Here is a 26,921-nt window from a genome sequence, read left to right as displayed (position 1 = left end):
GTGGAAAGCCAGGGGCTCAGCAGGAAAGAGTCTGGGCTAGACCATGGTACCTGTCACAGTGGTGGGGGTCAAGTGAACGTACGTGTCTCTTGGGGGAAGGGAGGAAAATGATGGTACACCTTCCACATTTCTAAACCTCGCTCTGGAGTTTTGTAGCACAAGAAGATAACAAATTCTATTACCCATGGGTATTACAATGCTAACTCCCCCTAGGCTCAGGGTTCTTTTGTGCAAGTTATAGGGAAAACAACCCCTGTAATACGTGAGTCCTTCTCCTAGGGCTTCAGAGATTTTAAATTACAAATGACAGCTGCAAGCTCAGGAAGAGAGGGGAAGTCAGAAGCGAGGATCTGAGGGTCTCAGCAGTTGTTACAGAGGGCCAGCCCAAAGGTGCACATCGGAGCAGGGGCACCTACGAGATCTGCTTTCCTGGGCTGACATCCAAAACCAGATAAAAGTCTGAGTTCTGTGTTTTATATCATCATCCTAAATTTGGCATTTCAAATGTGTAGTCTTAATACACAGTGAATCCATTCTCTCTTCATTCCTACAAATCAATCCTATGCACCCTGGCTCAATGAAATAAAGTACTTTACTTTGAAATTATCAGTTTGATAATTTCATTAAACCAACCTTAAAAAAGTGATGGAAGGAAAAACAGAAGGTTTCTTCCTGGTTGAACACTGTAACACAGTCGGAGGTCAACAAGGGGCGTGTGCCTGCCCACCGCACCACCACTGTCAGCCAGGGCTCACGTCTGCCTTCTCTCTGCAGTCCTGTTCAGCCCCCAACCACCTTCGGCAGCTTTGGACCCAGCTGGTCTGGAGAAAGACGTGGAAGCAACCCCCCCAGTGAAACGTGGCTCTGACGCTGTTGAGAGCACTGGACAGTAACTGTAAAAGAGTGCTGTCAGGCTATAACAAATGAGAAGACGAAGAGTCGACTCAGAATGACTTGAATCTAATACATTTTCTCAGCCAGCTATCAGAAACATTGCTGCTTTAAAAATTATAGGTGGCTCTCCCTTGCCCACTCTTAACACTGTGAGGATGCATTTAGTACTGAGTATACATTTTGATTCATTTTTGGTCACCAGATCGTTTAAAAGAGTCTTTTTACTAATGAAGACTGTGTTGGCCCTGATGAGAAAAATATGAGGCTTTAAAGATCTAACACCTAAATACAAGCTTGCCAAGCAGATATAGACACAAACAGAGGAAAAAATTGGTTTTAAGTTGTCTCATTCCTGAGAGAATATTAGCGTGCCATCATAAAAAGGTCAGAAGAAAATCTGCGAGACTGGCTGAAGGTTCTTCGAGAAGGTACCTGACATATGCGCACACTATGCATTTCCAATTGAGTGTACTGGCTTAGAAACTACTGTGACATGGTAAATAAAAAAGGGGAAATAGCCAAGAGAGAAACAAAGGTGAAGTCAGATCACTACTAAGCGACTGAAGAAATATTTACATGAAAAATCAGCCTGGCTCAACCACACCCAGCCAGAACAGGTGCTCTGTTTAAGGTGAGTAGGTATCTGAGAAGAAACTGAGCAGAAAGGAGTGCTCTCTAACCACTTTCTTTTCACACCAGACCACCAACCACCTGGAACTACAAAAAGGAATGGAGAGCTGTCTAAACGGCTAAGAATAAAGGGAAAGTAGTAAAGTATTCCTTTGGAAGATTTCAGATAAATCACGCCTGAAAGGACTAACCACAAAGTGCCCACCTCATTGAATTTTCAGAACCAATATAGCATTTTTTAAATACCTGGTTATACTATTCTTGTATCTTCTTAAAATCATTTTCATTTTACGTTTAGTGGTTTAAACAAGAATCAAGGCCACACCCTCATCGACAACTTCGGGACAGCTAGAGTAATCATCACTAGCCAGAGGCTCATGAGAGGGAAGGCTAGGGCCTCGTTCCCAGTTCCCCAGGTGAATACTCCCAACAGAATTTGTTCTTCATCCATGAACATTTCCTCATTCCCTACTTGTACTGTCAGTTAAGCGGAATTGCTTTTGGGGTGAGGAGAATCCTTTTTTGATCCTTTGAAAGCTGATTATTAGTTTAGAAATCGACCTTAGTCTGCCATTGATTAAAATGTGCACTAATGATTTCACTTGCCCAGGATATAAGTCACAAAAGTTATAAAGAAAACTATAAACACATTGCTTAAATTAAAGGCTTCAAATTGTGAGTTTGGGGGCAGGTCCACTAGGCACTTACACTTCTCCAAATTAAGTCCCACATTTATAGCTTTAGGCCAACAAATAAATTTAAAAGAACCAATGTGGCAAAGAAAGATCAGAGTTGTAACAGTTTAAGACTTGCCCTCTTCCATATTAAGCTTTTTAGGTCAAGGTAACAATTAAATTTTACATTATCCCCTAAAGCATCTAGCTGTTATTTTTCATTCTGATACATTTGAAAGTTCAGATAATTATGGTGATTAGGGCATTCTGCAATTTCCAATGGAACCGAGATCCCTACTGTGTCTTCTTACACTGGCGTCAATGAGTGACCACAGGTTTCAGAACCAGCAGTAAGTAGTCAAGTAACTTAACTCCTCTCCCCAAACAGGCAATTTCCTGAGACCTCAAATTTTATTGGACAGACTTAGGTACTCTGGGATAAAATGGCTCTGAAGGTGTTTTGCAAACTCAGTATCACACGGGAAGGCCTAATAAAAAATTTAATCATTTTTCTAAATGTGGTTTCCAATACAGTGGCCTGACTCAGCCACGTTCAAGAAAGTAGTTTATTTTGGTGCAACGATTTTTTCCAGCATGAATATATTCATGGGCAAAGTATAAATCTTAGCAGCTTTTTTCAAGTCCCACGGGAAAACCTACTCTTTAAACTTAAGTTCCTACTACACTGTGTAAGAAAATCAGGAATAATATTTTTAACAACCCAATTGTTACTCTCCAGACGTAAACAATTAACAAAGGAAGCTTTCTAATTGTTCGTCCTGAAATTAGACCAGCCATTTGTCCAGACAGGCAGGCCCCTGGGCCAGCAGGATGCCCACCGGCCGCCCAGTGCCTCCCACGGCTGTGCCGACAGGGAGGTACTGAGGGTCAGAAGCACCAAGGTGCCTCCAACTGCCCGCGTACTGGGGGCAGGAAGACTTGAGAAGTCTCCTTAAGCTTCAAGAACCACATAGCTCCCTCTCTTCCCTCCCCCACGTTTGGGCTAACATTCAAATCTTCACAAATAATCCCTTAACTATTTGCAGTTAATATACAACAGTGATTTGCACATCCGGAAAGTCCCCGTGACCCACTGCTGACAATTATACCAACAGTGACATCTATGCAATACTACCACCGGCCGGGCAGCGTCCCAAGTGCTTTGGTACTCCTCAAACAAAAATCAGAATTCTCCGTTCAGATTTCTGTAAAAGTTATAGGGGCCCTTGTTAAGACACCTACTTAAGTAGAGACCTATAGAGCCATGTAATTTGAATTTCAGTCAGATACAAAGCTGTTGTTTATTTGATCAACTAAAAGATTTTGCTGGCTAGTTCTATAAAAAAGAGAACTGTATGAAGGTCACAATACTACTAGATAAACTGTGAACTGGTGACTTACTTGGTAAATAACCTACTTCTAGTCAACCTCCGAAATGGCAAGATGATACCGTCATAGCACGTACTTAAGAGGAAACTGTAGCGAGCACACAAAACAGATGCTAACACTGGCCCAAAGGATGAACAGTGCAAGTGAAACGGGGAGACACACGCTGCACTTCTTCAGGTTAGCTGTACGCAGTGAGGTCTAAAGACTCTCCACTTGTTAAAAAGTCAGAGCTATTTTTTTAATGCGAGGAAAATTAACAGTGAACAGATTCTTTGCTATATAATACTCCTCTTACTGGGTTACCTTCGAAAATTTCTTCAGTTCAAGTCTTACCAAAAAACCTAAGGGTATGGGCACTACCAATTCATCTAAAAAGTTAGGCAGTGCTGTTGTATTTAACAGTTTACGACACTTACATTAGGGATTCAAATGTGATGGTTGTGTATCCAAGGTAACTTAAAGATGGAATTCTGTGAGATGTGCTCTGTCACTCTAATATGTACTACCTTCCCACTGTGTGTCCCCAAATGTAAAAGGTCTGTTTACTTAGGACTTAAATAGTTATCGAACTTGAGGGTACAGGCTGTTACGACCTGTGTTCTCCAAAAATATGGTGAGTCCGCACTCCCAGAACGTGACCTGATCTGGAAATACGGTCACTGCAGATGTAATTAGCTAAGATGAGGTCATGCCGAAGTGGGGTGAACCGCTAATCCAATATATATGGTGCCCTTCCAGGAGGAAATCTTAGACACAGAGGAGATGACGTGAACACGCAAGCACGATGGAGGACTGCCCTGTGGTGACAGGCACAGAGACTGGGGTGATGCACCTAGAAGCCGAGAGCACCCTGGATTGCTGAGAACTGCGAGCAGTGTGGAGGGGAAGAAGAGTCTTCCTCTAGAGCCTTAAGAAAAAGCATGATCCTGTCAACATCTTGATTTCAGACTTCCAGCCCCGGGAACTGGGAGAGGATACACGTTTGTTGCTTCAAGCAACCCAACTTTTGGCAAGCACCTTTAAGTATAGCATAGCTCTGAAGTCAGCAAAACCTGGGTTCAAACACGTATACGAATCAGAAGCTATGCGACCACGGAGTGCAAGTCTGCCGCTTACTTGTAAAGAAGAGAGAAATCCTAGCAAACAGTGTGTACCTGAAGACATTGATAAATTACGCAGTGTCTGCAACACAGAGGTTAAAAGACACTGAGTCTCTCCACCCACAAACCCCTCTCCCTGCAATGACAATTTTCAGCCTGTGGTCACAGACACCGACTAACAATTCAGAAAGGGGGATGTTGAAGAGAGAGGGCTGTATTAAAATATTATTAAATACATTTTATTTACGTTTTTAAAAAAACAGAGTCATAAATGATGTCCTGATGGTTTTACTACTAAGAAATCTCTAAGTCCTTCACCTGGGCATGACCACAGTGATGTAAGAGGTGATGTTTTTCAGAACCTTCTGACATGGGAAGTGCTACCCTCTCCAACTAAAAAGCTCAAAGTGACATCCATCACCACAGAAGGAAAGATCGATTTTTAAACGAGTTCTCCTGTTATATTTTCAAAGATCATTTTATTTAATACAAGTCTTCTGATTTTACTAATATTCTTACTAATGTGTAAACTGACCCAAGTTCGGTAATAAAAACAAGAGTCGTGTCATTTAAAAATGATTGTTCAAATGCAAGAACATTTTATTTAATGTAATGATCATAACATAAGCAAAGAAATAACTACCTTTGGCAAAATTAGTAGAAATAGCAATGTAACTCACAAATATGATAAGCATGTTCCCCTGATGTGTGGGTCAGGCAGCAATACGGCCACGATGTTCAGAGTCATCTGTCCAAGACTCTGCAAAAGGTGATCGAAGGCCAGCCCATGATACGCGGTGAATGAAACCTTTCACAAATCTATGTTTTAGTTAGTTGAAGATTTGAAAAGAAAGAAAACCTAGAATCGGGTTATGTATTCTAACGAAGTAAAACAACCGCAACCTACTCACGGCCACCGAAGACGAAGGCTAGTCTCTAAACTCTCTGAATTCAAGTGCTGAATAAAGACTGATACTGAATTTTTACTATGTGTAATGTACATAGCTCATTTAATTCACGTCATGGAGTATTCTTAGTAAAGGACTTTAATGCACAAGGAAACAGGTACTAGGTTTTGGCTAGACATACAGTGCACAAACACCAAATTTTGGAAGGAAGCTACCAAAGCCAAAATCTAAAATGTAAATTTCCCAGCTATCGCTGGCTCTGCTTTACATGTATTAAATAATTTTAAAGGATAAAAAGTTTTGAAATTTTATTTAATTTGGGGGGAAAGTAAAAAAGAAATCTTATTTAATATCAATGTAACAGAAATATGCCTCCAAAGTGTCAAGTTATTAAGAAAGTTAACAATATTATGTCATGTGTAACCTTAAGAAAAAAACAAACCCTGGACACAGACTCTAAGAATGAAGCTGCAGCGACAGTTTAACTAGAGCACAATACGACAGCCCCACGTACACTTGTAACCATGAAAACACAACTTACATTACTGTTTAACTGTAGCCTTGGATAAGCCCAGTGGGGCTCTTCGAGTTTATGCTTTTGTGAACAAATTTGCCTTTTCTAAAGAGAAGGGGAATAGTTGGTGAGCCTCTGTGATGTATGCCTGGCACTTTATTAGGTGGTATGGACTAATTTTTAAATTTAGTAGATCTGGGTTTCAATCTTTGCTCAAATATTTGCAAGTTATGAGACTTTGGGAAGTCACTTAAATCTGAGATTTAGGTTTCTCTTTAGCAAAACAGGTATTAAAATAACAACCACCTCACAGGACTGTCATGTGGATTATATTATGCAGGCAATAAAATTATTCTAGTTCTTCTCATAGCACATGTCCATTAAATATTAACTAGTATCATCAGTAATAATTTTAAAAATGTAACCCTACAGATTACTATGAGAGCTTAGAGGTGGAGTAATTTTGTTCAAAGAGGTTACATCTAGCAAAAGTTAAAGCCGGTTTTGAAAACCCAAAGGCAAAAATCTGTGCTCTCTTTAAAAAGTGTTTCAATATTGTTAGTCTTTCCCTTTGTTCCTCCTGCTCCTTCAACTGGTCTTTTATAGAAGAGACAACTTATTTCATAGATGCAAGGTATTTAAATGCTGGAAATAACCTCTGAAACCCCCAAGCCAAAGGGTAGCAAAACTGCTTTCAACACAGACAAATCCAATTGATAGTCCTTGGTCAAAAAGAAGGCTGGAGAGATACAATGAGAAGGATTAGAAGATTCAGAGAAGGGAAGCAAAAAACAAACCAGTGACAGCTGACCAAGGTGGGTCAGGGTGAAAATGAGCTGGGGCGGGGGGCAACACGGGTCAACCAAGCGCTGCGTAGCTACTACTGCTGGCACGCTGTGCCAGCGTAATATGCTCGGGAAACTCGTCTAGTTCTCAGGGCTCGAAGAAACAAGTTTCAGAGGTTCGCTCACTCCCATCTATTGAGCTCAGTGCACAAGCCCTCTCTGCACGTCCTTCATCCTACTATCTGACCTTTCTTGCACAATATAAAGTTAAGCCTATTAGCACAATCCTATCCCTTGATACACTGTGTGTGTGTGTGTGTGTGTGTGTATGTGGGTTTTTTTACAAATTACTAATTACTATTTGTTCTCTATCTTGATTAGAACAAGGCGAGTTAACTTGAAGTGTTCGTAGGGGATGAAGAGAGTCCCCTGAAAGAGGAGAGACTTACGTAGAGAGAGGGTAAGCAACAGTCTGAGCAGGCTCAGGCCAAAATATACTGATTTGCACTATTCTTTGATGTGCAACCCACATCTTGGCAGTCCCACTAGTAACGCTACGTCTAGCCCCTGATTAAGTTAATGCTTGCAATTTTGTCCCAAATGGGCTCTTTCTATAATCAAAGAATTACATACTATAAAGTAAATTTTTCTCTGAGGTATCCTAAACAAAGTTTCACTTGAGTCAAAAAACTTCCTAAAGAAACCATCTCAATATGCTTTCTTCCATCCCTTTCTTGCCATAATTCATTTTTAGATTAATGCTTGAGTTCAAAACAACTGTGACAAAGGACTTGTCTAATTTTTATTCATCCTCCAACACCAGTTGCCACAAATCAGTATATACTTTATTGAAACACGAAAAATAATTGTGTATCACTTAAGTATTTTACTTAATATTTTACAAATCTCAAGTATACAGAATATGAAATATTTACATATTTTAATATATCTGCAGTGGTGGTTTGGGGGGGGGTGTATGCACGCATGCGCCCGGGGTAGGGGTGGGTGTGTGCATACGGATCACCCCAGGCAATTCTGTACTAGAGTTTGTGGGGGCCCTCCCAAGCCCCCAAATTTTCAAAGAGCTCCGTATTTCCTGCCTGAAAACCACAGAAACAGTGTATTTCAAACTGCTTCCGATATGCACGCCCCTCTGCATAGTATGATCACCAACAGAAAACATCCTGGGCCAGTAATTTTAAATTCTAATTCCAGAGAGTTTTGTTGGACCAAGGTATCTTGCTCTCAAGTTTCCTATTATAAACTATAGTAACCTGATTTTTTCTTCCACTTCAGAAGTGGAAAATACAGACCAACTGAAGTTCCATTTTAAAAGACGCCTGACACAAAAATCCAGCACGAATGGAAGAGAAGAACACCTAACTCCCCGCCGCACAGCAGTCTCTCACGATGCAGCGTTTTAGTTTGCCCACCTTAACAATGTAAGGGTAATGCTTTCCTTTTCTACATTACATAAAATACTTAAAAAGAAAAATGTTAGTTTTCTTTCTTTGAAAGAGTTAAAATCCCTTAAAACATTTTATTAATATAGCACCCAATAAAGTAATAATGATGAAGGCACATAAAGTATAAAATTTTAATTGAATACAAATTATCCTTAATTTTAGATGTGCCCATCTAAAATACATCTATTCCATAATGAATACTGTAATTCTTTGATTCTAAGACATGTTTCATATTTTGACATTTCTAAATTAGAGATGGGTTTTATAATCGCTGGCATGTCTTACTGGAAGCATTTAAAAAATTCTGAATGGCACCTTAAATCTGATGCACTACGTGTTTATAAAAAAGTGTTTTTTCCAATTAAAAGAGGCAACTTTTTCTCTTTAAGTGTAACACAATTGCCCCACACCCAAACCAACCCTAAATGTGTAGCTCCATAAACTATAGCCTTTTATATGAGTGAAAAATGGTCAATAAATTTAATGAAGCAACTAAATACCAGGACAAAAGAAACAATTCTGATAATATAATAAATAACAAAGTTTATCAATTAATTATTATATAATTTCCAGAGTTTTAAGTAAAAAAAATTACACTATTCCATCTTCCTATGCTTTCTAGGTATTTGTCCACCCTATGTATTGATATAAAATTAGAATAAAGGAGCATTCCACCGGTATGCTGCAGATAAAGACTACTTTGCTGTAAAATACGTTCTATCTACAATATAAATGATCAAAGTACAGTATATGCATCTATGCCAAGAACAGAAGCCAATGGTTGATGAAATGTCTGCAGACATAAACAACCACTTATATATTAATAGTTAATGTGTAGTAATACTGCAGCCTACTGATACTGCAGGTCCTGTCATTCTAACAAATCACGAGTGACACCACCGTGTGATCCAGTGTCTAATGCAGACACTGCCTGGAGCACTGTAAGTCATTTGATTAGAGTGAAGTGGTTACGCCACCCCTTGCTTACTATTCCGAGTTGCCAGCATTCTAGTGACAACACTGTGATCAAAAGCATCAAAACTGTGATAGGTCCTATTCGAACTTATCAAAGGAAGACAGTCAACTCTTCTGTTCATAATTTTTAAAAATGGTGAACATAAATATCGATTTTTCAAGTTCAGTATGAGAAAGATTAAATATCCTTTCAAATACCATACAACAAAACAAGGACAACGTGAGAACAAGTACACACAATTTTTTTCAGCTGTGTTAGGAGTGTCACTCATTTCCAAGACAGGTTTCTAGATTCTGCACTGACAGCTGACTCGGAAACTTGCATGACCACAATCTTTAAACCAGTGCAACACTTGCAACATACTTTGTTTTCAAATTTGCACATAAAAGCCCAAAGAGTGATTAAAAAGCCTGGGATTAAAAGTCAGTGAAAAGCCTCACATTCTTTCATATTATCTAATCCAAGTGAATGTCAATAATTTTAAAAATGGTAAATGCAATAAAAAGAGTTTGAGAGGTATACTAGTCAATATAATTTCCCTGAAAACAAGGCAAATCTGCCCCAGACATTAAAACCACACTGTTATCACAGTTTTCCTGTTACCCTAATGAAAAGATCAGAAACCAACTGCAATTATGGAAGTAAACTGAATTACCTTAAAGTAAACATGAAGTTCCCCCTTCCCACTTTTCCAAATAACAATATAATCAACTTGCTATTTTGATCAAAACCTGTAAGAAGACTTTATTTTTGCCCAGGAACCTTAAAGGTCTAGTGCTCTCTAGGTCATTTGATAAGGTAAGCAAACCCTCCCACTATGAACATATGGTATAATCCTAAGGAGAGAGAGGGAGTTGACAAAGCTAACTTAAGAACTCTAGATAAACAGAGCAAATGATGAATTGTTGGAAATACACAGGAAACTAAATGACTATTCATAGGACCAAATGAAAGCCATCATTAGAAATGAAAAAACACCAATGGTTTTACACATATATGTATATATGTAAAACCCAAAGGAGACACGGACATCAGATAAATGAAAATTAAAACAAAAATAAATAATTAACAGGAAACCAAACCAAGTATTTCTGCTACTCAGTTTACCTTGGAAATGAATCTGAAGAGTGCTACCCAGAGCCTACAAAACACAGGATGGACGCTTTGTGTACAAATTAATGTGTTTAAACCCATCAACACCACTATTCATTTTGTGCCATTAAGATATTCACTTCGGGCAAGTGACCGGCCAAGTTTCATACTACCACGCCTAGGCAGAAGAGTAAATGCAGTGTAAAACAGAGCAATGCAAGCGTCTACATGAAATTTGGGTCCATGCTCAATCTGCCTTCATGCTTAACTGTATTAAAAAAATATTGCCAAACTGCCAATATATTTATCTACAGTATTTCTTATTTTCCCTTCATAAAGGCTAAGAGCTGTAACTATGAGCAATATCAATTAGCCAAATTTCCCTTTCTGTCCAGTTGTTAAAAATGTTTTATTATCTAAACTATCACCATCAATTTTTCTCTGTATGTAAATGAAAAGACATGCAGAGAAACAAAAAAACAACAACCCTGTATGACTTACACAATAAATACACAGATAGTACATACAAACTAATGAGACTGCATGATTTTTATATTAAAGTACATGCTTTTTCCACCATACAGTTCTTCTTCGTTGTTATTAAGAGTAATAGAGAATTTCTGCCACTAAGCACATGCTGCTAATGATTCAGGGTTTAAGAACTTGTAGGTTAAAAAAATACAATTCCTAGAACACTGTTATCAAACAAGTAAGTTTTATTGGCATCTAAAAACAAAATTCACCCAACATTGAAACGTACTTTAATATTTACGTCGTTGTTTTCTTTTTTCTTTATACTCACTGCAGTATGAGGAACAAATCACAAACACTTACTTTGGAGAAACAGAGACCATAGTGTAGATTTTACAAAATCACTTTTTAAAATCTCTGTATTGTGCTCCTCAAATATCTAGAGCCAGTCTTTGCATAAAATATCACAGCTTGGTCTATTACCTTAAAATTCTGCAGCAGCCTAAAGATATGGGTAAGATATACCACGACTTGCTATTTTGAAATATATCTATTGCCATATCCAACCTAATGGTAGTATCTATAAATTCCTTTCTTCCATAGGAAGTCTCTGACAAGCTGTTATTCATTTCCTTGAAGTTAAAAGAATCAGGGGGCAACATTTATATTTTATCAGAAAAATAAAAAATGTTTACCTACCATGTTCATATTAAGAACAATGTCTATACAAGTCAGTTGTACAATTATTTTAAGAGAAAAGTGAACATGAACATCAGATTAACTTAATTCTGGCAGACAAAAGTGAACAACTATGGTCCAGTCAGCCATTAATCTATTACAGAGAGATGACAACTTTACAAAAGGTATCTTTTACCTACTGAGTGATGATTATGTCCCCTCAGTTTCTGTGCTTTCTACCACTGGTTCACTTTCTATATCAGCAACTGTGTCACTCTTCTCCTTGTTTATTTCACTTGAAGATGTCAGTTTCTCATAAAGTTCAGGATTATTCTGTACTGGTAAAGGTGGTGGTTGAACATGTCTCTCAGCGTTTTCGCCATTAACCTGAGGCACATTATCACCTTTTCGTTGAGAAGTGGCCCCTTCAAAGAAATCAAAAACCCGAGCTTGAGGAGGGGGGACCCAGGTGTTTTGAATTCTATCTCGTCCAAGACGATTTCCATTAATTTCTCTGCAGAAATCAAAATCTCTGTCATCCCTATCCCTCTGCCTCTCCCAGTGTCTTCTGCGGTCATCAAAATCTCTGTGTACTTCTTGCCCAAATCCTCTGTTCCAAGGACCACTTCTAGGATCAAACCGATAGTTTCCAGACCGGAATCTACCTCTTTCTTCATGTAAGCCTTTTGGACCAGTGAAGACAGGTAGAACTCGATGCTCTCTCTCATCAAAATCTCTCGGCCCCCACGGTTTCTCTGGATTAAAGCCAAAGTGGTCTCTTCGACCAAGATGATCCATACCTGGCCTCACAAGATTTTCTCTAATATCTACAGGAGGTCTTCCAAAATGATCCCTACCATCTAGTGGAGGCCTCCCAGGACCTTCTCTTGGATCCACAGGCCGTCCAACTACCTCCCTAACATCCACCGGGGGAGGTCTACTCATGCTTTCCCTGGTTTCTATAGGAGGAAACCGGTAATCTCTGTCTCCTTCCTGTTGAATGTTATCATTCCCAAGTGGTATCCTTTTTTCTGGATTAGTAATATTGTCTATACTCTGCCTTCCAGGAACTAGAAAAGGTCTTTCTGGCTGACTGAAGATATCTCCTGGAGGAAAGGGACCACGGGGGGGTGGATGAAGAGCTGCATCAAGGATCGATGGGGGAGGGATTCCTCGCTGGGGTGGAATTCCAGGCTGTAGTAAAGGAAATCTTGGTCCAGGTGCCTGTGGTATCAGTCCTGGACGAAGGTCTAACATGGGCATGATAGGCATCCTTTGACTAGAGAGATTTAAAGGGGGTAAGTTTTGAGGCCCAGCTGGTGGCTGTGTTGCTAAAAGTCCAGATGTATTTGGAACATTTGGTGGCTGTACTCCTACAAGTCCAGAATTGTTAGGGATACTGGGGGGTAGCACTCCCAAAAGTCCAGAATTACTCGAAGCACTTGGTGGCTGTATTCCCAAAATTCCAGAGTTATTCAGAATATTTGGTGGCTGGACTCCAATAATCCCAGAACTACTAGAAACGTTAGATGGCCGGACTCCAAGAATTTCAGGATTACTTGACACATTTGGTCTTTGAACTCCAAGAATGCCAGCATTGCTTGTCACATTTGGTGGCTGTCCTAAAATCGCAGGGCTACTTGGAATATCATTTGGAATCACTAAAATGGAAATGGGGGATGGGGGAGAAAAAAATTATTCTGGTATGAAAAGAAAACTAACGCTATAATTTCCAACAGTTAGCTTAGAATTAATCAGCTACTTGTTTCCCAAGATTCAAAGTATATTAAGTAAAAATTAAAGCTAAAATTAATACCATGTATAGTGAAATTTAAATATTAAAACATAAGTGGGGCTGTTGCCTAAAATTTTACATGATCTTTAAGTTAACGAAAATGCCAGGTTTTATACTGTTTCTCCATCTTTAACAAAAGTCTTTCTAAACCACAATTCTCAAATACTAATAGTGGTGCCATGGAAAAAAAAGGAACTTGCTGCTTTCAAACACCGTATTTATCTGTAGACCTGGCTAGGTAATGCCTGAGAGAAGTAAGTTATTTATATCTATTAATTGTTTACTTTTATTGTTTTGTACATATTCATAGTTTGTGCAATCTTATTTTGATAACAACGTATTAAAGCAGTCCCGATAAGCAAAAAAGGAGGGAGAACGGCCATAATGGAAGTGTCAAAATCTGCACCATTCTGAACAGAGTGCCAAATTTTTTTTAACAGACATTTCACCATGGCTAGTGTGGCTCAGTTGGTTGGAGTGCTGTCCCATGAACTGAACAGTCGTGGGCTCTATTTACAGTCAGGGCACATGCCTAAGTTGTAGGTTCAGTTCCCGGTTGGGGCATGTACAGGGAGCAACCGATTAACGTTTCTCTCTCACATCGATGTTTCTCTCCCTCTCTCTCCTCCTCCCAACCCCTCTCTCTAACATCAATAAGCATGTCCTTGGGTGAAGATATTTTTTTAAAAAATCAGCATTTCAACACTTGTGCCTTAAACAGGTTATAAATGCACGGCACCTCAGAATTAAAATACCACCATAGAGAAGCAGTGCTTATGATATAAGTATTTACTTCTGGGGATTTTTATTTTAGTTTACCTGATCTGGTGTTTTCACCAGAAGAAATCTGGTGGTCTATAAGATGAGGTACTTTTTCTTCAGGCTCTGCTTGTTTAGTAGGATTAAAAACATTTCCAGCTGGCAAAGCGGAAGCAGCAAGATTGCTGGCAACAGGACCACCTGGTAAAACAAGGCTACCAAATCCAACCTCCTTCACAGTTTCTGGAGTCATGGATAATGGCGGCTGCACTAAAGCTGTTTAAAGAGGGAGAGAATATTTTCAGACTTAATTATCTAATAATTCATGTGCTAAGTTAATATTAACCATGACTAACAATGGCCTTGCCAAAGTTTTAAATGACTTCCTATTCTCTCTCCCCAATTGTTTGGTTAAGACTGCTCAATTAACATGAACACAGTGAGTCCTCACCTACTGTTGTGGATAGGTTCTGTGACTTTAAAATGATGCATAACGAAACCAATTTTACCATAGACTATATAAACAAGAGTTAAGTTCCCACAGCATCTCAGAGACATTATAACCAACAACACTGAATGCAACTGCCTTATTCAAGGACCTGCTGTATAGGAATTTTCTGTTGATCCCGCTGTTTCACTTACAATGAAAGCTAACTTTCAGCAGCTTGAGTGTTTCATTTTATAGCATCTCTGGGTCACCCAGCACTTTGTGTAACAACTGACACTCAAAATGATGAATGTGTCACCATGAAGACAATAAATTTTATTTAGAAAACTTTTTTTTAAAAATTGCAAAATTTTTTTCAAATATTTGCACAAAGATGTTTACTAATGTAAGGACCAATAACTTAAGAAAATCCCAGTAACACACACAAAAAACCCCATAGTTTTCCAAGGATGCTAGTACACGTACATATGAACATACAGAAATGATTTGTGCAGACTGACAAATATGTATGAGAATAAAAATCTGCCCATCCCCTTGAAATTACAATGGACTACAGTCCTTGTATTCACTTCTTGTTGTCAAACAAGGTTTAAGTACTCATCAGATAGGAGGAGATAAAGTGGACAAGAAATTCAAAGAATGGGTAGAAAAGCCCCTAAATGATATAGAAAAGTCTGTATCATTTATGTGTTAAAAAACAGAACTAGAAGAATATAAAATGACAATTAAATATTTAGAACTTTTAGTCCAATTTATATCATACACTGTTAAGTCATTTACTTGGGGATTTTTAGGAACTGTATTAGCCTCACATTTTACTCTGGATTATCTGGACAACCTGTTAGCATGAAAGAAAGCTGTAAAGCTGGGATGAGACCACCTGGGGCCATGTATAAAAATTATGAGAATTAAATGAGACCACGTAAGCAAATAGGAGAGTATCTGGAACACAGTGGCATTTCTCTTTTTCTATTAAATGTATCCCAGATGTTCCAAAATAAGTAAATTAAGAAAAAAATAACTGAGAGGTAGGCTCTAGGATGAGTATCTGTAAATGGTGAACACTTTTCTAATTTTCAGAAAAAGTAATTCTTCCTACTTAACCAACAATAACAAAAAAAACTTCTAGACACTAGAGGAGAGTAAGGAGTTTAAAAATATAAGGAAAAGGGGTACTATCAAAAGGGAAGCTCTCTATCATATACACTCTCTTTACAATAAAGTCCTCTGGGCCAATATTGGGCTAAAAAAACTAAGAAACTCTCAAAAACTGATGTAGTCATCTCAAAAAGATACATAGGCAACATGAATGGTCTCTCACAGTCAAGGATGAAATTAAATTGCAAAGAGAAAAGTGAATGCAACTGCATAATCTATAAACACTAAAGAAAATAAGGAGAAAGAAATGAAGGGAAAGGGAAAAGAGGAAGAGAAGTAAGAGAAATTCTGTCCCAGCTTCAGCTGTTGGATGTAACTGGAAATACCACAGAACTGACTCATTACTCTCAAAAATGGCATTTACAGGAAAGAATTTAGCATCTACCTGTACAACTGTTTTTCAAGGTAGCTACATACTATTGGTTAGTAAGTTGTGTGTGTGTGTGTTTTATTTACTTACTTTTAGAGAGAGGGAAAGGGAGGGAGAAAGAGAGGGAGAGGAACATCCACCGATTGCCTCTCACACGCCCCAAAGTGAGGACCTGGCCCTCGACCCAGGCATGTGCTCTGACTAGGAATCAAACTGGTGACCTTTTGGTTCGAAAGCTGCTGGCTCAATCCACTGAGCCATACCAGCCAGGGCAAGTTTTTCTTTACAGAAAAATTCTAGGTAAGAAATATGTAAGGAATTATAAAAATCAAAAAATCACCACTTTGAAACTAATGAGAAGTAGATTTAGGTAATAATGATTAATGAATGAAACCATTTTAATCACCAGGTTCCACTACCTGAATGCTCTGGTACATCTTAACATCATTTAAGGAGGGAAAAAAGGCACTCCTGGTATGATGTAATATCAGGTCTACAGTACCCCACCTTTAAGAATTCTCACCAAAAAAGCTGAAGTGAAATCAAAGCAAGCCTTTGGTGCTAAAAATTTCCTATTTACAGGAAATTCAAAGAGTTAGAGGAACAGATTCAGTACCACAAAGAAGCAAAAAATCCAAATCCATTATTTGGAATCTTGCATATAGAAGTGAACCGTTTCTTCAACAAGTCAAAGATATGAAGAATTAAAAACGATGTTTGAGCAGTCCTGCTCTAGATTAAGATGTCTCTCTCTCTCTCTCTCTCTCTCTCTCTCTCTCTCGCACACACACACACACACACACACACACGATGTGGAGGCCCTTCTCTGAATTTTGACTAAAGTAAACCAATCATAAAAAGACACTGTGAGACAAGAAAGTAAATCTGAACATGGACTGTCAAATGATGCTGTAATATTTTAGAGTAATTTAACAAAAAAATAAATGTATGGAAACTTTCATCATAAAAAATGAACAATAATTCACAAGAATGAGAAAGGACACATTAACGCTACCCTGAATTAAGAAAATTCTAAAACTGGAAACTCACGTGCTGGTACTACTGGTGGAATAGTAGGTGGTGGTACAACAGGTGGTGGAACTGGAGGTGGCATGAAACCTACATGGAAAAAAAAGACCCCGAATAAAATAACATAGGGAAAGTTACTTCTTTTAAATCAAAGATCTCAATAGCTCTAAGTGAAATCGTACTTTCTTATAAAAGTCTTTCATTACTACAACCTCGTATTTGTGAATGTATCTTCCATTTTAAAAATTACTTTTATATATACTACCTTATTTGATCCGTAGTATAGAGTAAGTATAGAGTAAGCTAAGTAACGGATAGAGATCCTCATCATGAGCAATCCTATTTTTCACCCATTTGTTGAAGTCCTGTGGCACTCTCTATAATGCCATAAAATTAACGATTAATATAAGCCAGGCAGCCTGTTTATGTTAGCATTGTGAGTAACTACCTGAGGAGTTAGACACTGCATTTCAAGTTGCTGATATTACATGCAATCTCACCTGTAAACGGTGCTACTGGATTTCTTTGGTATATATGATGCTTACCCACTAGATCAGATATTTTCATTAACCTTGGTTGTTATATTATGTTTTCAGCATTAAAATAAATCTTCAATTTAATACTGGCTGTGTGATGATTTGAAATATCAAATGATCAAACTATAAACCTGCTCCCTTGCATCTTTAAAGTACAGAGCTAACATTAAATTCAATGAGAAACAGCTGCTGAAAATAATAATAAAAATATGTGATTTTCAACAAATGAATGCTAGACAATGACTTTATAAAGTGTACATGGTATGGTGTTTGAAGTAATCATTTAAACATCTTCTGAATAAAATTTTTATTTTTAAAATCACAAATACAGAAAATATTTCACATGAGTAATTTTCAAGTATGTAAAATAGATAAAATTCTAATGAAAATCTGCATCAATTTCAAGTTATGTATTAAAGTATAATTTTAAAATTTTATAAGACAAATGAATTACAACCATTTTCAGACAGTGAATTCACTTTTGGCCTTATTAATATTTTTAGGAACTCTAACAGCTAAAAACTTAAATTACAAAAATCGAATTAGAGTACCTCATTCCTATAATAGGTGAATAATTCTGTATAAGCAATTATTTATATTTAATTGATGTTATTTACATAAACTATTGTTCTCCCTAGACACAGTTTCCTTAAACACTGATTTAAGCAACTTTTATCAACAATTAGATTTAAAAAAAAGTATTACGGATTCAATTAGCATTTTAAGATATTATTCCTAGCTCTGGCTGGGTGGCTCGGTTGGAGCGTCATCCTGTACACCAAAATGTTGCAGGTTTGATCCCTGGTCACGGCAGGCAAGGGAGGCAGTCTGATACACACACACGTGTGTGTATATATGTGTGTGCATGTATATATCTACGTATTTATTTCTCTTTTCTTTCTCTTTTTCTCTCTCTCCCCTCTTTCCCTCCCTTACTGTCTCTAAAAAAACAAACAGAAAAAAAAACCCAAAACTGAAAACAATAAATAATCATATCCTCGTACGAAGATAAACTTTAAAAAATTTCAACATAAAATTTAAAATATTTTAAGAGCATATCAATAATTTTAAAGGATTCCTTATCTTCTCTCTGTCAATGCTACTTAAAGTGTGGTCCTCCAACAATTTGCATCACCTGAAGGACTTGTTAGGAATGCAATGTCTTGTGTCGTCTGCACCGCCCCCCTCCCCACCGCCCCCCTCCCCACCCCCCGGCACAATGAAGCAAAAGAGGCTGGCCCAGCAATCTCTGCTTTCCCATACCCTCCAAGTGACTCTGGTGTATGCTCAGGTTTGAAATCACTGCTCTATAGCATTTTAACCTGGAAAAAGAACAGTTTAAGTAATATTCTACATGGAGTTCCATTAATAAGACAAAATTTCCTTACCAGGAGGTGGTTGTGAAGGGTTAAAACTTGCTCGTAGAAAAGGAGGTGGAGGGAGTGGACTGAAGCCAGGAGGAGGAACCGGCATGGACACAGGAAATGCTGGTGGGACTAAACTAACTGTAGGCACAGCTGGTGCTACTGGAATCTTTGTGGGTAGAAAATAGAAAGTCCGTAAATCATTTTATCCAACTGCAGTGATTACATCTTGGAATATCTAAAGGTAAATTATTTCTATTTCTTGTTTAGGAAGGTTAACAAATACCATTATACTAAGCTGCTTTGCTTTTTCCTTTTTGTATACTTGTAAGTAAGCCTACTCGGGGTAAAAGAAAGGCATTATTAGTCAACAGACAGTACACATGAAATTGTGAAATCTATCTGACATCCAAGTGATATAAAGTAATGGGCGTCTACTTGAATAGTGTGTATCAGACTCAATTTTAAATTGCCATTTTCCACTAAGTTCATAACACCTACCGCTGTTACGCAACCTACCACCGCAAGCATATCAATAACAGCTTTAAAATGACTCCAATTTCTCATAAATTTATTTTCTACTACTAGCATAAAAACTTTGTACTCATCCTAGGTACAATAATTCCCAAATATTTATCTGCACTAGGCTGTACCTTTCTTCTAAACTCCCTATTATATCAATGGTCTATTCAACATCTTAATTTCGCTGTCTGAAAGACACTTCATATGCACACAACTGAACTCCCAATTGTTCTTCCCGAAACAACTGTTCCCACAGACTTTCCCATTCCTGCACTGCTACCACGCCAGTCTGAGTCTACATCATCTCGCATCTGGATTTCTCCAACCGTCTTTTCACTGGTCTCCCTGCTTTCATCGACGCCCACTAGTCTACTCTCAAAACAGTATCCAGTGAAATCCTTTCAGACTTTCAGTCAGGTCAAGCCACTTCTTCCTTCAAATCCTCCAAAGGCTCCACATCTCAGATTGAAAACCAAAGTCCTTCTAGGTCTCCTTTCTACTATGTTGCCTCTCACTCACTTCACTCAGGCCCACTTGCTATTCCTGGAGCACACCAAGCCTGCTCCTGGTCTAGGGACTTTTCCTTGGAGAGCCAAATGGTTAATTCCCTCAGGAACTTTAAGATGTTGCTCAAATGTCTCATTCTCAATTATCTACTTTGACCATGTTAGTTAAGACTATATCACCTACCCAGGCTGATCATCCTTACACTACCCTTTTCCTTCCACAGTATCTCATAACCTTACTTACTTTATATTTTCTGCCTCCTTTTTTGAGAACAAAAGCTCCAAAAGGGCAGGGGTTTGAGTTTGTTTTTTTCCCCCCACTGATTTACCCCAATCTCAGGTGCCTAAAACAGTAAATGTCTCAGAGCAGACAATTAGTAATTATCTGTTCAATAAATAAATACTTAAATATAAATTAGACCATGTCTAAAAAAATGTTTTGAAAAAAAAATGTTTGATATCACTCATTTTTATTCCATTTTGGACAATTTCCTCCCAGTTTTATAAAGTAAATACATGAGTATAAACAGAAATGTAAAACAAAACATTCAACAACAAAAACACCCAGCACTAACCTGTAACATAGCAACAGGTGGAGGAAAAACCTCTGCCTGGGTTGTGACCACTGTCTCCTTTTCAACTGGAGGTGGGCTTTGAGTTGTCTGGACGGTCTCTTTAACAGGTTCTGAGCTTTTCACAGTTTCCCACTCTAAACAAAACATTTGAAATTGATTTCCTCTAGATAGGTGCAACTTTTAGTCTTATTTCTACGTATGCATTTATTCCATGCTTGTCTAATTCCTTCAACTACCTGGCGCACCCATCTTTAAGATGTGTTCACAACACTCCAGGTGCCAATCTAGGCTTTGCCCAGATAAATCTGATTAAGATACAAGGAGTCCAAAGCATGACACAAGCCAAAAATGGAAGATGTTGAAATATCTGATTCAGAGAAAACACTTAGAAGGAATGTAACAGATACGTTACATTCTCAAAGGCTGTCTGACACAAAAGGAACCAACCTTATTCCGTATTTTGTCACAAGGGAAGAGCAACAAGTACTGACCCAATACAGAATAATCTTTCTGAATATACAGCTAGGCAAAAATAGAACAAAGAAGCTCTGATAGTTCTTCCAATGGTTCTCCATCTCCCTCAGATTAAGGAGCAAAGTCATTGCAATGACTGCTGAGACTTTACATGACTTCTTCATCCTCTCTCTCTGACTGCATCTCCTACTGCACACTCCTCCCTGAATCTGCTCAAGCCATGACGGTCTCACGATGTTTTAAATAGACTTTGCACTTGCTGGACCTCTACATGGAATGCTCTTTCCCCAGGTGGCCACACATCTCCCCGCTTCAAATACCTCCCTCTCCACCAGACCTCCTTCAATCACTTACACTGAATCGTGTCCACACCAAAACTGCCTGTCCCCTGCTCTGATGCATCTCACTAAAACCCAGCGACACAGAAGTGCTGTATAGTTTATCTCTTCTGTTCATGGTCTTTCTTTCCACGGGAGCATGGTTTGCAAACTTTTCCTACACTAAAGAAGTTTAGACTTTGCAGGCCATATGTTCTCTGTTGCAAATGAGCACGGCTGTGTTTCTATAAACTCTTACTTACAGAACAGACCGCCGGCAAGGTCTGGCCTAGAGGCTCGAGGTTATCAACCTCAGTACTACCGTGTGCACTGCAGGAGAGGGAGGGTTTCTGTCTGTCTGCCTCGCTGCTATAATCCCAATTCCTAAAATTATGCCTGGCAAAGAGTAGAACTAAAATATTTGTTAAATGAATAAATATTCTGGAGAAACATCCGTAAGAAATAACACAAGAAACTGACAAGAAAACAACCAAAAAACTCTGATATACACACTGGTCTAAGAACAAAAATATTCTAAAAATTAGCTCATTATGCTAAAAAGATGTGAAGAAATACCATATCATATTTCAATTCTTTTAAGTATTTTTACTGGTTATAATTGATAACCATTTTTAACTGAAATTTTTAAAAATAAAAATGACAAGTTTTTTTTAAAAAACAAGCCAGAAGACCATTTGTTATAAGCATTCTCAAACTGCATGCATATGAACCATAGCTTTCTAAACAAAGAGTCTATTCCTGCCATTCTCAACATGGATACTAATCAAAATAATCTAGGAAGTTTTTCAAAGAAGCTTCTGAAGTCTCCAGTTCTCATTTAAACTCAAGGAATTGAAATATTTGGTTTAAAAAAACCTCCATAAATGCAATATACAACTCTCTCTTAAAGAGCAAATTTTGTTAAAGACAAGCAAAAAAAATGCTACATTTACAGGCTTCTGAAACACTACCTGAACTCTGACACTGTGAAACAGAACCCGTCAAGCACGTCCACTGAACACAGTGGTGTTTCGTAGTTTTTCTCTTTTGGGGGAAGAATCCAGGAACTAGAACAATCACAATTCACCCTATCATGAAAAACTCGTATAGGTTTTAAGAGTACTTTTTAAAACAATTAACAGTGCCCTTAGGGTTCTTACCAGTATTTACAGTTTCCTGGTCAATCATGCCTCCTTCTGCAAAACCTTCCAAGTCATCCACTTTAACTTTTTCCCACGGTATGTAAGTAACTCCGAGATCCACATCCCAGAATTGTTTGTATTCTGTCTTCACACCCTTGTTTAAAGCCCAAGCAATCTATCAGGAATGAGGAGAGGAAAAAAGAAAGCTTATAAATGCTGCAAAAGCAAGGTAAAACATTCAGAAACATGTCAACCATGTAAACACAAATAAAATTCGTTTTAAAAACCAGCGGATGGGCACAGCCCCACTGCTGAAAGAACAGCAGCCCTGACAACGTTCTCCACGCTCTGGTTCTGCTTGTAGAACAGAACCTGCACTGCGTACTGATGGTGTTTATGGGATTATTTACACTTCTCACTGTAACTCTGAAACACACTTTCAGAAACAATATCCAAATCTACTTTTCACCATAAGATGTCAAGCTACATTACCAATAATTGGAATAGTTGTAACTAAACAGACTCTTGGTACTCCAGAAAACAGGAAAGGGACCAGTAACAGACACTGTAGTTCATAAAGAGAAACTCTCTGCCATAAAGTAATAAAGCATGGGCATATTAACTCCCTTGAAAGTTCCTAATTCAGCTGCCAAAACTGATGGAATAAATTATCTCCAAATAGAAGTGAAGTGTAAATTAGTCATTAAGAAGTAAAATTGGAAACATACATAATACTCCATTTAAAGACTAAGAGGAAAATAAAAATAAACCCTTTACAAGGGCCTGAGTTATATAGGACAAGAAGTTAAGAAGGAGAAATTAACACTGTAATTAAGGGGTATGATAAGGAAGCATTGAAAAGGCAAACTTGTATAAACTAAAAACATCTGTTCATAAAATGGTGACCTGTCCACATGTGATTTCAAAGAACCCTTGGACTAAATTTGGTTATTGTTTTACCTGTATCTACTTCTATAACTCAAAAATACTGAAATAACAAATTTGTCATAGTTTGCCCACAACATTTTTAAAAAGATGAATTAAACACAGAAACATTCTAATAATCCAATAAAATAAAAGCCATGTCTCCCTCCTCCCTCAGTCTCACCTTAATGACCTTGGACCCAATTTTATACGACCCAGAACTAAGTTTCTGAAGCGCCCGAAATGCATCTTGTCGATGAACCATGCAGACATAAGCACAGCCCCGGGGAGGAATCATCTATTTAAAAAAAAGTTTACTTTAGAAGGGGTATAAGGAGTACAATTCATTCTGGCACTTTGAGGTTTTAATGGAACAGAACAGTGACTATTGACAAATAGTGAATTGTTTTCCCTTTTCTTCCTCCAGCTATCTGTTTATTGGTTCAATTCATGTACAACTAATTACTTAGTTTTAAAAAAATCCCAAAATTTAAAAACTAATTGGATCTCATTGTAAGCCATGATGTATATGAAATCTTAAATAATCACATAAATTAAAAGTTTCTCCGATACACAGTAAAAACTATTTTAAAAAGCATGAAGACATGCACACAATACTACCTAATAAAAGAAAAATAGTATTGTATGGCCAACATATTTGAAAGCATACAATTTATTCACAATGTTAGGTCAGTTTTTTCAAATGTTATATTGAGTAATATATAAGGAATTTTTGTTTTGGGTAAGTATCTCATCCCTACTACAAAATCTATAATCTACAGCAAATGATAAAAATAAAGCTTTTCAATTTTATAAAACTTAATTTTGTCCTAGTACTTCTGGAAATAGATTTTAAAATTAATACCAAAACAGCCTCAGTGTAAGGATCTAAGAGTTTTATTTACAAAGCATTTAACTATTCAACAGACTATCAGATCAAAAAATTATCCTTAATATATTAATTCCAAAAAATAAAGAATGTATTTCAATTTCTCCTGAAGAACTCAAAAGGTATTCTATCACTTTATTGTAACTCAGTATCTCATAAGCTCTATTTGTCAAAATAAATAAAAACCTTTCCCTCGGTCTTGCTAACACTTCAAGCTACTGTCACTTTAATACCAAACCTTTCCAAAGAGAAGTCTACCTAACCCTACATACTTCAACCCCTATGATGTATACCCAACTCCTTACCAACTCACTGAAAATATTTTCTTCAAACTCTCTAATGACCTATTAAATGCTAAATCTAACAGTCCTCAAATTCCCCTAAAAGCAAATAAAAGATTTCTAAATCTTATCATCAATTTTTCAAATCCCAGATTTTATCACTAGCCATTCGGTATACTTCAGTTCACAAAATAACTTAGTGCCTATTATTTGTAAGGACTATGCTTTTATTTTTTTCATATAAAATATTCTATTATTTATATGCACAATATAATAGATGTACAAATATTTGTTTTATCCCTATAATATGCAAAGTCCTATTGTTGACACAGTGGGAAATACAAATAAAAGAAGATAGGGCCCTGACCACCTCCAGGTTCCAATTGGGAAAGACAAGAGGTACAGAGAGAGCTACTGGGTAAGTCCCAGCTGGTACTTGATGTGCCAAATGAGGCGTTGAGTCAATGAATCTAGTGGATTCCAGAGGAGTAAGGGTTCCCAGCAGTTATGGTAGTCAAGGAAGGCTCCTAGAAAGCAGACTTTCTTCTGTGCTTTTTATGGAAAGACACGCCAGGCAGAGGGCCCAATTGCTCTCCCTGGCATCATGTGGACCTGATATGTTTTTTCCATGTAGCTCACGTTTATTATCTTTTCTTTCTAAGAGTCTTTATTCCCTCACTGGTATCTTGGCCCATTTTTTTTCATTCACAATTCTGCAGCTGAGCTGTGCACTTCTCCTGATCAGAGCCAGCTGGTTCCACCTGTTGTCAGTGGTGCTCTCACTCACAGCGGGGTTGGTTAGCAGACTGAGGGTGCAAGGCCCTCACCTACACAGCTTATCCCAGCTCCATGTGGTCTTGCATCTCCTGTAAGACTAGTCCAAACTTCATCACATGGTGATTTCATTACTATGCTTTTAAAAGGTAATACAGAAGAGGAGGGAAACAAGGGAAACTAATGCCCTTGGCTATATAAGGAAGACTACAAACATTTTCACACAAGAGGTGAAAATACAAAATGCTACAGGATTCAGGAGCTGTTCAGAGCCGCGGTGCTAGCTTTACAGCACTGTGATGAGCTTCTACAGACACTGGTCACGGGCATCTCTGTGTTTTCACATGTCAACACATTTCTGATATGCAGCGAGGGCTGAGACCACTAGTTTGAGGGTAGGGAGCAAACAGAAAAAAAATTTAGAAGTTATATGTTCATGGATTCTGAATAACAGTTATGTTTTGACAGGTGAAATTTAAAATACCTACAGCCCTCTCACGGTGTAGAAAGAAATTTGAAATAACTAGTTCAAACACTCAACCAATCACCTACTTATGAACTAATCACCAATTTATCATCTGTGTAACTCAGGCAAATCACTTAGTTTCTTCACTGGTAAATTAAAAGATATATGAATTACAACCAAGCATCTTGTGAGGCTCCAATCAGAACAAACAATTGAAAGTAAAATATGAAATGATCAAATTCAATTCAAATAAAGAATGCTATTATTAATATAGAAAAGTCAAGTCTGGACATATAAAGAATATTGGGATCTAACACTAAAAAGTAAAACCAGCTAATTTTCCAGTAAATAACAATAAATAGACATAGTATAATAACACTAATTACAATCATAGGGTTAATTTTAAGAGTCCTCAAATAAACAAATATAAAGCATTTCTTTACTTACTTTTGGCCCCAAGGAAAAACAACAGCCTTTCAAGAAGAAGAAAATATTCAAAGAAGGACAGTGGGTGGGGCAGAATCACTAGAAGAACTAAGGTGAGGAGTGGAAAAGTTAAGCTCCAATATCTGGAGATGCCCAGGCCACAACAGGTCTTCTTGTCTAAGGTTGGCTTTCAGAGGAAGAGATAGGGAGGGGGAGGAAGTGGAGGGAGGAGGCTGGCAAAAGACTGGGACCCCAAGTCCAGCTACGTCTCCAAACTACCTATGTGCTCATGTGCAGGGGAGTACAATTCTGTGGGACTCAGTTTCCTCATTTCCTTTTTCCAAAAAAGGAATTAAAACTAGATCACACTAGTTCCTGCAACTCAAACATTCGATGTTTTTAGGAATCAAGTGCTACACTGCTATAAAACCCCTAGGAATTTTTGTTAAGAATTCCATTTTAAAAATTAATTAAGCAAGGCAATAAACAGCAGAATATACACAGAACTGATGAAATTCGGACAATCCTTGTAAAGATGTGTAAAGGAAGATACAATTGACTAATTAGGAACCAAAATGACTCTTGGTAT

At 37.8% G+C, this 26,921-nt stretch overlaps 1 protein-coding gene across 15 annotated transcripts in view; it reads right to left on the bottom strand.

Annotated features, from left to right (window-relative positions):
- The window catches only part of SCAF8 (SR-related CTD associated factor 8), a 171,622-nt gene that overhangs the window by 89,971 nt on the left and 54,730 nt on the right, over positions 1 to 26,921 (bottom strand). For 12 of the 15 annotated variants that reach the window (XR_006654243.3, XR_006654245.3, XR_006654242.3 and 9 more), the window contains exons 14-20: positions 23,681 to 23,794; positions 22,591 to 22,747; positions 20,640 to 20,773; positions 19,061 to 19,205; positions 17,158 to 17,226; positions 14,192 to 14,407; positions 11,774 to 13,238 (exon numbers count right to left, since the gene is read on the bottom strand). Coding sequence is in view for 4 of the 15 variants with exons in the window: in XM_045188928.3 (XP_045044863.1) it covers positions 11,788 to 13,238; positions 14,192 to 14,407; positions 17,158 to 17,226; positions 19,061 to 19,205; positions 20,640 to 20,773; positions 22,591 to 22,747; positions 23,681 to 23,794 (2,286 nt within the window). In the remaining 11 variants the exon portion in view is untranslated. Of the gene's footprint in view, positions 1 to 11,126; positions 13,239 to 14,191; positions 14,408 to 17,157; positions 17,227 to 19,060; positions 19,206 to 20,639; positions 20,774 to 22,590; positions 22,748 to 23,680; positions 23,795 to 26,921 lie in introns of those variants that run through there. The other 3 variants (XM_045188930.3, XM_071219644.1, XR_008425498.2) reach the window with 2 other exon arrangements.

This window comes from Desmodus rotundus, chromosome 11 (genome assembly GCF_022682495.2).
Source record: "Desmodus rotundus isolate HL8 chromosome 11, HLdesRot8A.1, whole genome shotgun sequence".
Classification (NCBI taxonomy): Eukaryota; Metazoa; Chordata; class Mammalia; order Chiroptera; family Phyllostomidae; genus Desmodus; species Desmodus rotundus.
The sequence above is the reverse complement of the archived record's forward strand: the minus strand, read 5'-3'. Positions and strand labels throughout refer to the sequence as shown.